Source organism: Malaclemys terrapin, chromosome 9, assembly GCF_027887155.1.
Source record: "Malaclemys terrapin pileata isolate rMalTer1 chromosome 9, rMalTer1.hap1, whole genome shotgun sequence".
In the NCBI taxonomy this organism is placed as follows: Eukaryota; Metazoa; Chordata; order Testudines; family Emydidae; genus Malaclemys; species Malaclemys terrapin.
This window is the reverse complement of record NC_071513.1, coordinates 39,992,382-40,005,739: the sequence shown is the minus strand read 5'-3', so window position 1 is coordinate 40,005,739 and position 13,358 is coordinate 39,992,382. Positions and strand designations below refer to the sequence as shown.

The following is a 13,358-nucleotide window of genomic DNA, read 5'->3' as shown; positions in this document are numbered from 1 at the left end:
CTTATGTCAGTCCAGATTTTGGTGGGTCCTTCTATCCTTAATACAGAGCACAGGTTTCCTGTTAGTTGGAAAAACACATTGCATGTGTGAGTATGGATGCATGTGTTTTTCTGTAGTGTGTATATTTACAATAGTTTCCAGATAAGATATTATATCTGCAATTCTATCTATATCTATATGACTCCCAGTTCAAAATAAATTAGCATCTCAAGGAGATATTCAGGCCTTCAAACTGCCCTGACTTCACCCATCCCTATATAAGCCCTACAATGTTTTTTTCTTTCAAGTGTCTCGTGTCTGATGTTTTTGTGTCCATCACGGGTCCCTTCCTTTAACACATTAACCCCATCAGTGGTTTAACCTTTTAAAATCTGAGCAGGGGAGGAGCTAGAAAAGCAAATCTGCAAACAACGGTGCCTTGCTGTCCTGTCCCTCTTCATTCTCCTGCCGTGACTTTCCCCTGTCATGTTTGTTCAGCTTACAAGTCAAAACAAAATCTTTCTACCTGTCAGCACAGCAAGCTCAACCTGGCACCTGAAAATCAAGCTGTGTCCTCTTTGCTTCATACATCATCGCCAGCCATAATGAGTGTGGAGTCGGAGCCCAGCTGGAGGGGTTATTGATGATGCGTAAGCTAGGATGCAGCATCTGCCGCCATGCTGGGGCTTTCTAGTGAGCCTAAGAGGTACAAATGCCCTGTGATGGCGAACAAATGTCCTGACGGGGTGAACAGAACAGGCCACTTTGTACTGTAGAAAAGAGGTTGGTGCTTGAGGAGGATACCCTACTCAGTGTCTTCCAGAGGGCTTTACAAGGAGACACTGTGAGCATCTTTACCCCAGTCACTTGAATGGGCTTGGCCTCAATTTGCACTGGTGTGCACTGGTCACTTGCTGGGCAGGGGTCGCTTGGTGGAGGATTCTCTGTGACTTGAAGTCTTTAAATCATGATTTGGGGACTTCAATGGCTGAGTCAAGGGAGAGAACTATTCCAGGAGTGGGTGGGTCAGCTTTTGTGGCCTGCATCATGCGGGAGGTCAGACTAGATGATCATAATGGTCCCTTCTGACCTTAAAGTCTATGAATCTATGAGTCTATGAGAGGAGGCTCGGGGGCTGAAAGTGCAGCGGTTACCCTAGGAACCACTGCAGCTTTGCAGCATACGTACCTAGGCCGTTAGAACCTGGTTTGCTCCAACAGGGAATGTTGCCCAGGATGCCAGAACTATCCCCTGTTCTTTGCCAAATGTGCCAAAGGACACTTAGCTTCCTGGGCTGCCAACCAAAGCCAGAGAGGAGGGACCCCACGGAAAGGACAGCACCCCTAGCTGTGCTGCCAGACTGATAACACAGAGCAGTGCCAGAGAGAGGGTGGGCAGGCTTGGTGCCAGCTTTCCCCAAGCAACACTGCAAATTCACCTCAATCCAGAGCGTCGGCACCCTCTGCCATTCCACTTCTGGGACACAACCCCACTCTGCCGCTGCCCCGCCATCCTGACCTGCAGACATCCCCAGTCATTCTAGTCCCAGAGTCTCCATTCCACTCTGTGATGCACCCCCATCCCACCCTGCTCTTCTGGGCCTGGCAGCCTCCATACAGCTCTGCCAGTGAACTTCAACCCTGGCTTGCAACATCCACTCATATTCCACCTGTGGGCTTCCACACCTCACAAATCTGCCAATGCCAGGGGCCTGGTTTTCTCCTGGAGAGTAGGCACCTAAGGCCTGGGCCCTCTCTCACACCAGCTTTCCCCCCATTGAATTAGCAGAATTACTTCTGATTAATATTAGCATAAGCTCAAACTCCATTCAAACCCTTTGCAGGCAAGAGAACAATCAACTGAGTTTTACTGGTGAGCTAGAGAGGGAAGCCACTGCACGAGTGACCAGGGTGCCAGCTCTCCACCACCTCTTAGTGCAAGTGACAGGCAGATAGGAGTCGAAGGTGTATTAAACTCAGCCTTCACCTTCTGCACTAGCCTGCTATTATAAATGTGGAAGAGGGGTCATCATTCACCATCACCTCAGCCAAGTGTAAGAACCAGCACGGTGCATTTAAAATGGCTGTGCATGTGGATGGGAGGCTGTAAGCCTATCACTGGATAACCTTGTTCTGTCTGGAGGGCCCTAGTACCCATTGCCTGGTATTAACCTGGATGAGAACAGAACAGCAGGGAAAGTGAAGCAAGAGGTACCTTCTGGTCTAATGTAAGGGGGGGAGGGATAGCTCATTGGCCTGCTAAACCCAGGGTTGTGAGTTCAATCCTTGAGGGGGGCCACTTAGGGATCTGGGGCAAAAATAAGTACTTGGTCCTGCTAGTGAAGGCAGGGGGCTGCACTCCATGACCTTTTGGGGTCCCTTCCAGTTCTATGAGATAGGTATCTCTCCATATGTAAAGTAAAGAACAAGAGGCTGGCTAGGAAACTTCTCCCAGGAGACCTGGTGGAGCAATACACTAATAATGCTTTGTCCTTCCCTAGTCCCTTCCAGCCAGGGATGTCAAAGCACTTTGCAGACATTCATGAATGTGACTGTGAACAGCACTGTGAAGGGGAAAAGTGGAGCAGAGACTTGCCCATGTCATCAGACCCTGGGCTGGGATGGGATTCAGGCTCAGGGGTCCCTGGGGCCTAGCCAGGAATAGTACCCAAGGGCCAGATCCTGCACTCTTACTCCAGCAAAATTCCCCTGGCAGGCAATACGGGTCTGTATCTGAGCAAGCTCTGTAAGACTAAAGTCCAGATCTCCTGTTGTCAGCTGGATCCCCAGGGTTCAGTGGTTCCGACACACCCCGAAAACAAGCCTTCCTGCTTGCTGGGATTATTCCAGTGCTGTTTTGGTCAAGCAGGACGCACAGTACAAATCGAAATGGAGGCCAGATTTAATGAAGGAGCCAATGTTCCCAGCATGTTTCAGCCCCCCAGACCTTCTTTGGAGTATGAAGAGCCCTTTTTACCCCCCACTCCCTGCAGCCTTGATCTGCATTATTTACTCTTTCTGACATTACCTTCCTAGAGACCCCACCAGCTCATTGCAAACTGCTGTGAATATAACAACCATAATACACAGCCACTTAATAAAAGGACATTCCATCTTGGAGCTCCCGTGAGACCACCTGTGCTCCTGTGGTTTATGATGGGTAGTCAAATCTCACGCTTCACTGCTTAAGGTGATTGCAGCAAGAGTCAGCAATGGCTGCCTTGCTACTGACCAGCCTTGCAAAATTGGCCAGGTGTGTTACTATTATTTACTGTTTGTCTTATGGTAGCATCCCGAAGTCCCATCTGAGATTAGGGCCCCATTGGGCCAGGGGCTGCACTGAGATGTAAGACTTTCATCCTTTCAAGCTAAACAAAGGAAGCGTTATCAGCACTTAACAGAGGGGGAGTGAGTACTGAGAAATGAAGCGATGTGGCCAGGGTCACCCAGTGAATCAGTGGCAGAGCCAGGAATTAAACCCAGAACTCCTGAGGCCTACACCAGTGTCATAGCCACAAGACCAACTTTCCTTTCTCCTTACAAGCTGTGTTACAGCCTTTTCACCTCTGGCTCAGCAGAACGAACTGCTCCCAGAGACAAGATGCGGGATGTGATTATTGTTCTTCAATAATCCTCTCAGTGTCTTTCAGTCAAAGATCTCAAGGTGCTTTGAAAAGGTGAACACATATTATCCCTGTTTAAGAGATGGGGCCACTGAGCACAGAGTGAAATGACTTGCCCAAGGTCTCACAGTGAATCAGTGGCAAAGCTGGGATCAGCCCACAGGTCTCCTGATGGCTGCACAAAGGAGCACTATCTCCCTATACGGCAAATCCCCCAACAGAACGGCATTGGCAATAGCGCACAAGTCAGTTATTATTTATTATTATTATCCTAGTGCCTAGGACCCCCAGCCCTGGACAGGACCCCACTGTGCTTGGTCAAGTTTTTGTTGGCATCCTGGCAAAGGAGAGTTTAAGGAGGGATGCAATAAGATACCCAGTTGCCTGGGCTGCTCTGGGAGGCACAGGACAAAAGCTGGGTTTCGGAATGTCCTTTAGAGTGAAGGATCCCAACTCTTCAAGAGATGCCCACTGCACTCAGTGAGAATCCCATGCATGAGCACTTGCAAGTTGGGGCCCTGGCTATTTTTTGATGGGCCGAAACTAGACCTGGATGTAACCCAGGAGCAAGGCTGTGCACAGAGAGGTTCACCCCATGGAGGCGGCAGTGAGTGGTTATGCTTTCTAGTGCATTAGCACCCACAATGCTCTGGGTGCGAGGCCGCCTTCTACTGGCCGAGCTGAGCCTCGCTCAGCATTGCTGGCATTTGCTTCTGGCACATTTTTGCTAGCAACAGCCTCGCTCCCCAGCTTTTAACAAAACGTTGCACGAGGTTTTACGCTACAATGTGACTAATGAGCGACGACCTTGTCATGTCTCGTTAGGTGAAGGAGGAGAGCGAGAGCTTTACACAAGTTAATGAATTCCGGTTTTCGCCTTCCCAAAAGCTTCCGTTTGGTAACTCGGTGACACACAAATAGGCATTTCCCTTTGATTTCTGGATACAGCCTTTGTCAGCACAGCAACTGAACTTTTTTTGCTTTTTTTTTTCCCCTTTAAGAAAGGAGCAAGAAGAAGCTGTTAACCCTTGCCCTGCTGGGAAGGAGAAGGCCTCCTCCACCCCTTGCACTAAACGGGGGGGAGCTAGGACCCTGCGTGAGACCTCTGAGCATCTCTCTTCCTCTTCCCTGCCAGTCTCCCTCTCACTCGCTCTGCTCCTCTTCTGCCAAGGAGTAGGATAAGAAATGCCCAACTTTGACCCTTCTTTCCAAAAGGATCAGAAAGGAAGGATTAAAAGCCGGAGGGAGGGTGGGAGAGTTTGGGAGGGGTGGGGAGAGAAGCACAGAAGGAAGAAATAGAGAGAGAGAGAGGCAGAGAAAAGGAGGGGGACAGAGAGAAGAGGATTTCAGTATTCTAGCTGCAATAGCAACCGGTGGGGCTTGTGCTGTGCGCACACACACAGCTCTCACTGCACCTGTCTGCTGGGCACAGCCACAGCTGGTGAGCTGGGAGAAAAGAGAAGAGGGGAAACCCTTCCGTAAAGAGATTGGACATTGGGAATTCAACAATAAAGCCACAGAGGCCGTGCCCAAGCAGGCAGGAATGGAAGAAAAGCCCCTAAACTTGCTGGAGGTCAAAGAGACACAAAGGCACCAGGCTTGGCTTTCCTCCTCCTTCTGAACTTGGATTCTCCTGGGTGGGTTTCCCCCGCCACCACCACCTTTAGTTTTTTGTTTGGTTGCTACAAGTGTTTTCTTTCCTGGTCCCCAGAGACTCCAGCTGCAGCACACCTGGACCGAGCTGGCCATCCTTTGGGGCAGACTGGGGAAGGAGAGAGGGGAGCCCCTGGGCCCCCCTGCAAACTGGATAGGAAGGAATCTGTCAAACTGCAGTCACGCCAGCCCAAGCTGCCTCTCTTTATGTGGACACTGCGCTTCCCTGGGATCGCCTGGCTCGTGCGTTTAAGATGGCTGGGAAAGTTTTCCTGATGTACCTGACAATCTATCCCGCCCTACAGATAAGGTGAGAACCCTGCTTTCTCCTAATATACCTACCCCAACCCCAAAGAGACGCTGGGATTGATAACAACCCCCTCACCCTCTCCCTGGCATCCACTCGCCTGCCTGCTCCTAATGAGCCCGGCTGTATTTTGTAGGCTGTGTTGCTTGTCTGGTCCAAGCTCGGACCCTTCTGCCTTCATTTCGCATGCCAGGTGGGGTTGGAGTCGTGGAAAGGAAAGAAGCCTTATGGGACCTTTGGGGCAGAGCCACTAGTTCTGCTCCCTGGAGGGAAGGGACTAAACATAGTACGAAGAAGCAGATAGGTGCTTGGAATGATGAGCAATTAACCAGGGATGCTCCCTGTCCCTATACATCTGGCACAGGAGTCAGGACCCCCTGCATTCTCTTTGTGCCCTGTCACCTGCTGGGTGACCTTGGACAAGTCCCTTCTCCTCTCAGCACTTCACTGCTCTCCACTGTAGAATGGGGCATGACAGCTCTCAGAGACGCTGCCTGTCTTTGTTAACAGCTGTTCTCCACTTTGGGAGGCTCAGGTGAAAGGTGCCAAGTATTGTTTTGCATGTGGAATAGCACGTCTCTCTTGCTCGGTTCAAGAGTCCGATGAGAGGGCCCAGAAGTGCAGTGGGGAGGGAGCAGATGGTCCCGGAGGTGGCTCTGTCACACAAGGGTTAGCACTAATCTCCACATGGTGGGCTTTCTCACTGTTTTCTGGCATTGGCTTCCAGCCGGGGTGGAAATTGCCTCTCTGGCCAGATGTGACGTTTCAGGCTCCCCCGTCCATCCCCAAACCCACATGCTGCGCCCACTCTGCCCATCTGCCATTACCATTCCCTCAGCACCATGCCATGTGTGCCTGCATGAACCTGCCACTGCTCTGAACCCCAGGCAAGCAGAGAACTCCCACCCTGGCTCCATCAACCTTCCCTCAATCCCCTGCAGCTAGTATGCTGCGGAGAGGGATGATTTCTGAAGAAAAGGCCATTGCCTTGATCCCATATTCAGTGGAGAGGACTGGGAGTCAGGAGATCTGGGCTAAGGTAACAAAATGGCAGATGAAATTCAATGCTGATGAATGCAAAGTAATGCACATCGGAAAACATAATCCCAACTATACATACAAAATGATAGAGTCTAAATTAGCAGTTACCACTTAAGAAAGAGATCTTGGATTCAGGGTGGATAGTTCTCCGAAAACATCCGCTCAGTGCCGCACCAGTTGAAAAAGCTAACAGAATATTAGGAACCATGAGGAAAGGGATAGAAAATAAGACAGAAAATATCATAATGGCTTTATATAAATCCATGGAACGCCCACACATTGAATACTGCCTCCAGTTCTAGTCACCCCATCTCCAGAAAGATATATTAGAATTGGAAAAGTTACAGAAAAAGGCAACCAAAATTCTTAGGAGTCTGGAACAGCTTCCGTACAAGGAGAGATTTAAAAGATTGGGACTGTTCAGCTTAGAAAAGTGACAACTGAGGGGGATCTGATAGAGGTCTATAAAACCATGAATGGTGCAGAGAAAGTGAATAAGAAAGTGTTGTTTATCCCTTCACACAATACAAGAACCAGGGGTCACCCAATTAAATTTAATGGGCAGCAGGTTTAAAACACACAAAGGGAAGAACTTCTTCACCCAACGCAGTCAACCTGTGGAACTTGTTGCCAGGGGATGCTGTGAAACCAGAAGTATAAATTCATGGAGGATAGGCCTATCAATGGCTATTAGCCAAGATGGTCAGAGACACAACCCCATAATCTGGGTGTCCCTAAATCTCTGACTGCCAGAAGCTGGGCGACAGGGGATGGATCACTCTGTAAATTGCCCTGATCTGTTCCTTTCTTCTGAAGCATCTGGCACTGGCCTCTGTTCTGTCAGAAGACAGGGTGCTGAGCTACATAGACCATGGGTCTGACCCAATGTGACCTTTCTTATGTTCCGTTCCCAGCTTGACTGACTCACTATGTGACCTTGGACAAGTCACTTCTCTTTGTGCATCAGTTTCCACACCTGTGAAATGGGGATAATAACGATACTTTCACCCCATGGTACAGCACCTTGAGAGCCTTAGACAAACGACACTGCAGTGCACAAGCATAGAGCAGACACAGATTTCCCAGCACTGTCAGTATTGTTACATTTTCCTTTTTGTCTTAATTTCCTCTTTCTCTCTCTTCTGGTTTGTTTTGGAATCCAACTGATGCTTCTAGCTACTGGCCAGGCTCCTCAACTGGTGTAAATCCCTTTGACTTCAAAGGACTCTTTCCATGCAGAGAGAGAAAAACGTTTGCCTTAGATTCTTTTTGCACCCTTGTAACTCAAATCTCCTGCAGATGTGTCTCATCTCTGGCTGTGAGTGCCAGCCGTTCCCACTGACTGCAATGGGAAGGGGAGGAACGCTCAGTCCCTCGTAGGACTCAGCCACTAATGCACATGGGTCAAGGAGGCTGTGCATTTCTGCCTGCCCCTTTTCAGTGGATCAGGGTCCACTTCCAGGAGGGCACAGTTTGCCAGTGTGGCAGGAGGGAGCACATGTATCCAGCATGCAAGGTGGCCAACCATGATCAGGAAGCACCCAGGGCATCCCAGGATGGGCACCCCATGGTTGAAGAACAGAGCCAGGAAGGAGGGAGGGAGCATTCATCTCTGACAAACTCTGCAGGTTGGCAGGTCCCTGTTGTTTCCCGGGACCTTGATGCCCGTTTCAATGGGATGCTCCAGTGGCATTGTGTGGGGCGATTAGGGCTCTGTCCCAAAGCCAGCAGCTTGTAAAGCTTTTCTGTAAACAGCGCTGAAAGCCCCAAGCAAGGGTATTCACGTTTTTACTATTCCTAACCCTGCTGGTGAGCTTAACGGCCAGATCGGGAAAAGAACATGTTGTCAGCAGATCATTACCCCCCGGGCTCGGGGGAAGAGGGATTTTACTGGCTGAAGCTAATTGGCAGAATAAGCCGACGTAAAGCCGATCAAATCCCATTACAAATGCAGTCTGGGGCAGAGAGCATGAATCCTGATACCAGTATGCTGGTGTGTCAATCCTCCGGAATGCCAAGGCCGGGAACATGAACCCCAGTGCATTTGCACTAGTGTGTGGATCTTCATGAACCCCAGTGCAATTGCACTAATGTGCAGGTCCTAGTGAACTCTGAGGCTGGGGGCATGAATGCTGGTGCTATTGCACTATTACATGGATCCTTCTGGTTTATGAGGCTGGGGACATGAACTCTTGCACTGCTAGTGTGTCCTGCTGTGCTGTCTAATGTGCACATCACCATAGTATCTGAGTGCAAAGGCTGAGAGTGAAATTCCTTGCACTAGTATATTAGTTTGTGGATCTTCCTATACTCTGAGGCTGAGAATGTGGATCCTGGCAGAAGTGCTCTGCTTTATGGCCCGGGCATCTCCAGTGACAGATTCGCTCACTGAGCACTACAGTTGAAGGTTGGAAGGTTGCAGGGTTATTTGGAGGTTTTAATTCCATGTACTCACATCTCTAAGGGGGAAGCCCCACGCGATCAACTGTTCCGTCTCTCCCTCCCCCAGCCAGCTATGTCTCCACAAGAGTGCCTCTCCCATCCCCCAAAGAGACTTGGGGTTCTCCAGCGAGCCCCACTCCCGAACAGCTCTAAGCTAAGCATGGAGCTTGTGGGGTGGGAGCGGATGGCTGCTGAGGGGTGGGAGGAGAGTGAGGTCCACCAGCTTCCCAGCCCATATTTGCTGGATTTTCACGCCTACGGCTTGTGATGTGAGACTCTGTCACACTTAGTGCCCGGGGCTCAATCCAAGTGGGGCTGAGCCTGGATGTGACCAGTTGGTAGAGCTCAAACTGATTCATTCCATCTCTCCGCCCAGCATGAGCTGCAACGACGAGTCCCCTGGCACCAGCTGGATCCTTTGTGTTCAGCTAACTCCACACTCCCCAGACCACCCACCCAGCAACGGGGCCGAGGCGTCTTACGCGTCATCATTTCCTAGGGCAGATCCCCAGCAGTGTGAATGGGCACAACTCCTGCCACTGAAGGCAACACAGCTACGCCACATGACACCAGCTGAGGACCTGTTTAGTTTAGTACAGCGGAGCATTGACCTCTGGGACAGTGAGACCCCTGCAGTTGGGCCCTTAGGCACTGGTGGCAATAAATGTGCAGTGGGCTGAGTCACAGATTCCCCTTTGGGATGCTGCAGGTTGGAGCCCATCCCAAGCCAGATCAGGACCTGAACTTACCCAAAGTGCTGAGCTGTGTGAATCCAGGGGGCTGTGCTGGGCCCATCTTTAGGGGAGATCCATGTTGGTAGCAGTTCAGGAGCTTCTGCTTCTCCTGAAGGGCTGGTTAGGTTGCGTGGTATCTGACATGCCCACCCATGATGCCACCTCAGAGACTGTGCTCCTGGATGAGCTCCCCTTCTCTGAGGGATTCCCCACTGCCAGCATGTCAGAGCCCACCAAGAGGTCACCCAGCTACATTCAAGACCCTGCTCTGCCTGCCCCTTTAATTTGGGGGTGAGGCATGTATCTGTGGCAGGGGTTTCTACATCCCCGCCAAAGGGCTGCCCACCCCTGGGGTAACATTGTGCACAGGGTCCTGATTCAAGGTGTCCCCTCTGGTTGGGGTCACACTGGCCAGACTGCTTATTTCCTCCTCTCTGCCCATATCTGAATGTACAGAGACTTTTATCCTACCTAGCACAGATATTCAGTGACACTGTTACATGTGGCAAAAAGGAGAACTCGGTGCATGATATTTTCATTACATGGGAAGGCCCCCGCAACTGGATCCCTCAAGAGGTAAAGATGCAAGTGTGGGATAATGATCACCCATGGACACCTAGGGTATGTCCACACTGCAGTGTAAGCCCAGAGTATGAACTCAGGCTCAAGCCTCACCCCCTTTTGTCTACACCCAAATCGCCCTAACCCAGGATTCTGACCTAGCACCCTACAGGGGTGAAGGGTCCAAGCCTAAGTCAAGCTGGGAACCCTGGTGCAAGCCATATTGCTTTCCAGTGTAGATGCAGCCCCACTGGACTTGTGCTCTGAGAGCCTGCCAAAAGTATCCCACAATCCCATGGGCTGACTTCCTTTCTCCTCTGGAAAGTCCAGTTTTCCCACACTGCACCATGAAGAAAGGGCTAGAGTGGCCACATTTTGGGAGGGCACTAGGAAGTCTGGGATATGGGTGGTTGGATTCAGGCCCACATGATGCAGTGTAGACCCAGGGTTCAACAGTTCCTAACCTGGGGTTACAAATAAGTGCAGATGCTCACGCCCCAGGATAACAAACCCAGGGTCTGCTTCTTGACTTCTACTAACCCTGGGCTTACAGTTAGAGAGAACTGAGTGAATAACAGCTTTTTCCATTTATTTCATTTGATTTTGGAGCAAACAAAACACTTAATGCAATCTGAAAATAATTATTATTCTTTGTTTTTGTGTTTTCATTTTGTTTCATTTGTGGTTGGGTTTTTTTTAACCCATTTGTTTGCTCGCTCGTTTAAATGACTAACTCATTTTCTAAATGAAAAGTAGAAACAAAACATGTTGACTTTTGGGTAGGAAAAATCTTTGTTTTTTTTGGCCAAAACTATTTGCTGAATTTGACACAAACTCACAACCCAAAACTGCATTTTGTGGCGAATAAACAATTTGTCTGAAAAAGTTTTCCCAGCTGTGCACCGGGAGTTTAGGTTTGAAAGTAAAAAGTACCAGCCATAAAAGCACACGAAAGGAACTGGCCAGCTCTGGGGACTGAGAATGTGCTGCTGAGTTTTACACCTTCCCGTTGACAGCTTAAATCCAGTGACAGTTGTTCAGTGCCATGTATCTACAGCACCAGGCTGCTTCCCGGAGGGCACGTGTCCACATCACAAAAATATCCTCATTTGTATCTGACGCTAAATTCTAATTGCAGCAGCACTGTTTGGCCAATGAGTATAGAATTATCCCAGAGTTGGGGCACACTGGCTGTCAGGGTGCAGGGAAGCTTGCTCTGTCACGTCCCGTGATAAAAATAATACAGAGCACATATCCAGTGCTATGAATTCATAGCTCTCAAGACACTTCATAAAGGTGTGGAAGTAACATCATCCATCTTTTGTGACTGGGGAAACTGAGGGGGTTGGTTAAATGACTGTGGCAGTGATAGGAACAGAATGGAGGTCTCCTGACTCCCAGTCACCTCTTTGCTAGACTGCACCACACGGCATAACTGCTAGGGCTAGAATTTTTGGAGAGGCGCAGCTCCTCTAATTGAGGCCAGATTTGAAGAAGAGAGCAGATCATTGGGGGCTGAGCCCTGGAAAACCTGAGCTCTTTGGATTAGCTGGCCTCGCAGGCAGAAATAGAGGCTCTGATTGTTCAGCAGCTATCAGTCCCCTTTCCTGTGCCATCGTCCTCAACACAGCAAGAGGCTGCTTGAGAAAAGCAACACTCGGAATTACAGACACAAAGCAAATAACACTGCGTTCTTGCGCAATAATGTCACGCGTTGCCCAAGGAGGGGATATCTGACTCCATCCATAAACAAGAGTGCATCTGATCGCTGTCACACATGCCACACAGCCTGGTCGCAGGGCAGGGAGCGATTGTGTCATTCACAGTGTTTGCCATACCAGGGGGGTTCCTCGCCAGATGTCTGACAGCCCCGCTGCCCACCCAGCTCCTTGCTGAGCTCTGACTGCTTCACTCTGCTCACCCACTTCTCAGCTGCGTTGCCATGCTGAGAGGTGAGTGGTTTGACATTTCGACGAGCTGATGTGAGGAGCGGGGATCCAGCTTCCCCCTGTGTCTGCAGGAGACATATGGGGGCTGGATTGTACCTGTCACAAGTTGCCAATCAGAATTGCTTGGGCACAAGGAGATATATCCTCCAGTCCCGGGAACAGCCACTGCATGTGCTTGATTGCTAAATATTTGCTATGTGACATTTCCATTGGCAGCTGTGCGTGTGTCTCAGTGCACAGACACGGCTTTCTATCTCCCTGTTTGCTCTGTCTTTGCAGTAGCTTTTGGGCATCAGTTAGTACATCTTCCCAGCCTGACTTGGGGGGGGGGGGGGGGGGGCTGGGAAACAGGGAGCTGGGAAGGGGTGTCATTAGAGCCACACCCTTTCCTAACCCAAACATGCACACACACGCCCTCCTTCCAGATATTTTTGTCACAACCTGGCAATGGTGTGTAGCAACAGAAAAGGACCATTTCACCTGGAACTGAACTAAATCCTCCCCATGGATCTAATAACAAGATACTTTAGCCCTTAATGGGGGATAAGGCCAGGTCTGTACTAGAAAAGGGTTGCTGGAATAGCTATGCTGGAAAACCTTAGTGTAGATGCAGTTTATACTGGCAAAAATGTGCTTTCTCTGATGTAGCTTATAGCAGTCCAGGGAGCAAAATAAGTGTACTGGCAAAAGCTCTTTTACACTGGTATAACTGGGCCTGCTCTAGAGCTTTTGCCAATATGGAAATGCCACACAAAAAACCCTCCAAATCACACAAGAAGCCCCACTCTCCTAATAGACATTACTGTGCCAGCCTGAAAGTAGAGTAACCCACCCTGATATAGCATATAAGGACTCTGGTGGTGGCAGGGCCAGCTCCAGGCACCAGCTTAACAAGCAGGTGCTTGGGGCAGCCAAGGGAGAGGGGCGGCACGTGTGGCAATTCAGGGGCGGCAGGTCCCTCACTCCCTCTAGGAGTGAAGGACCTGCCGCTGAACTGCCGCCGCCGATCGCGGGTTCCCCCCCCCCCCCCCCCCAATTGCTGCCGCCGGTCGCGATTGTGATCGCGGCTT

The 13,358-nt window shown here is 50.1% G+C and overlaps 1 protein-coding gene across 4 annotated transcripts in view; it reads left to right on the top strand.

Annotated features, from left to right (window-relative positions):
• Positions 1-5,201: 5,201 nt before the first annotated feature.
• The window catches only part of GABRE (gamma-aminobutyric acid type A receptor subunit epsilon), an 89,198-nt gene continuing 81,041 nt past the window's right edge, over positions 5,202-13,358 (top strand). For all 4 annotated transcript variants that reach the window (XM_054040837.1, XM_054040841.1, XM_054040840.1 and 1 more), the window contains exon 1: positions 5,202-5,564. In XM_054040837.1, coding sequence (XP_053896812.1) covers positions 5,509-5,564 — 56 coding nt within the window. In that variant the 5' untranslated portion in view covers positions 5,202-5,508. The remainder of the gene's footprint in view (positions 5,565-13,358) is intronic.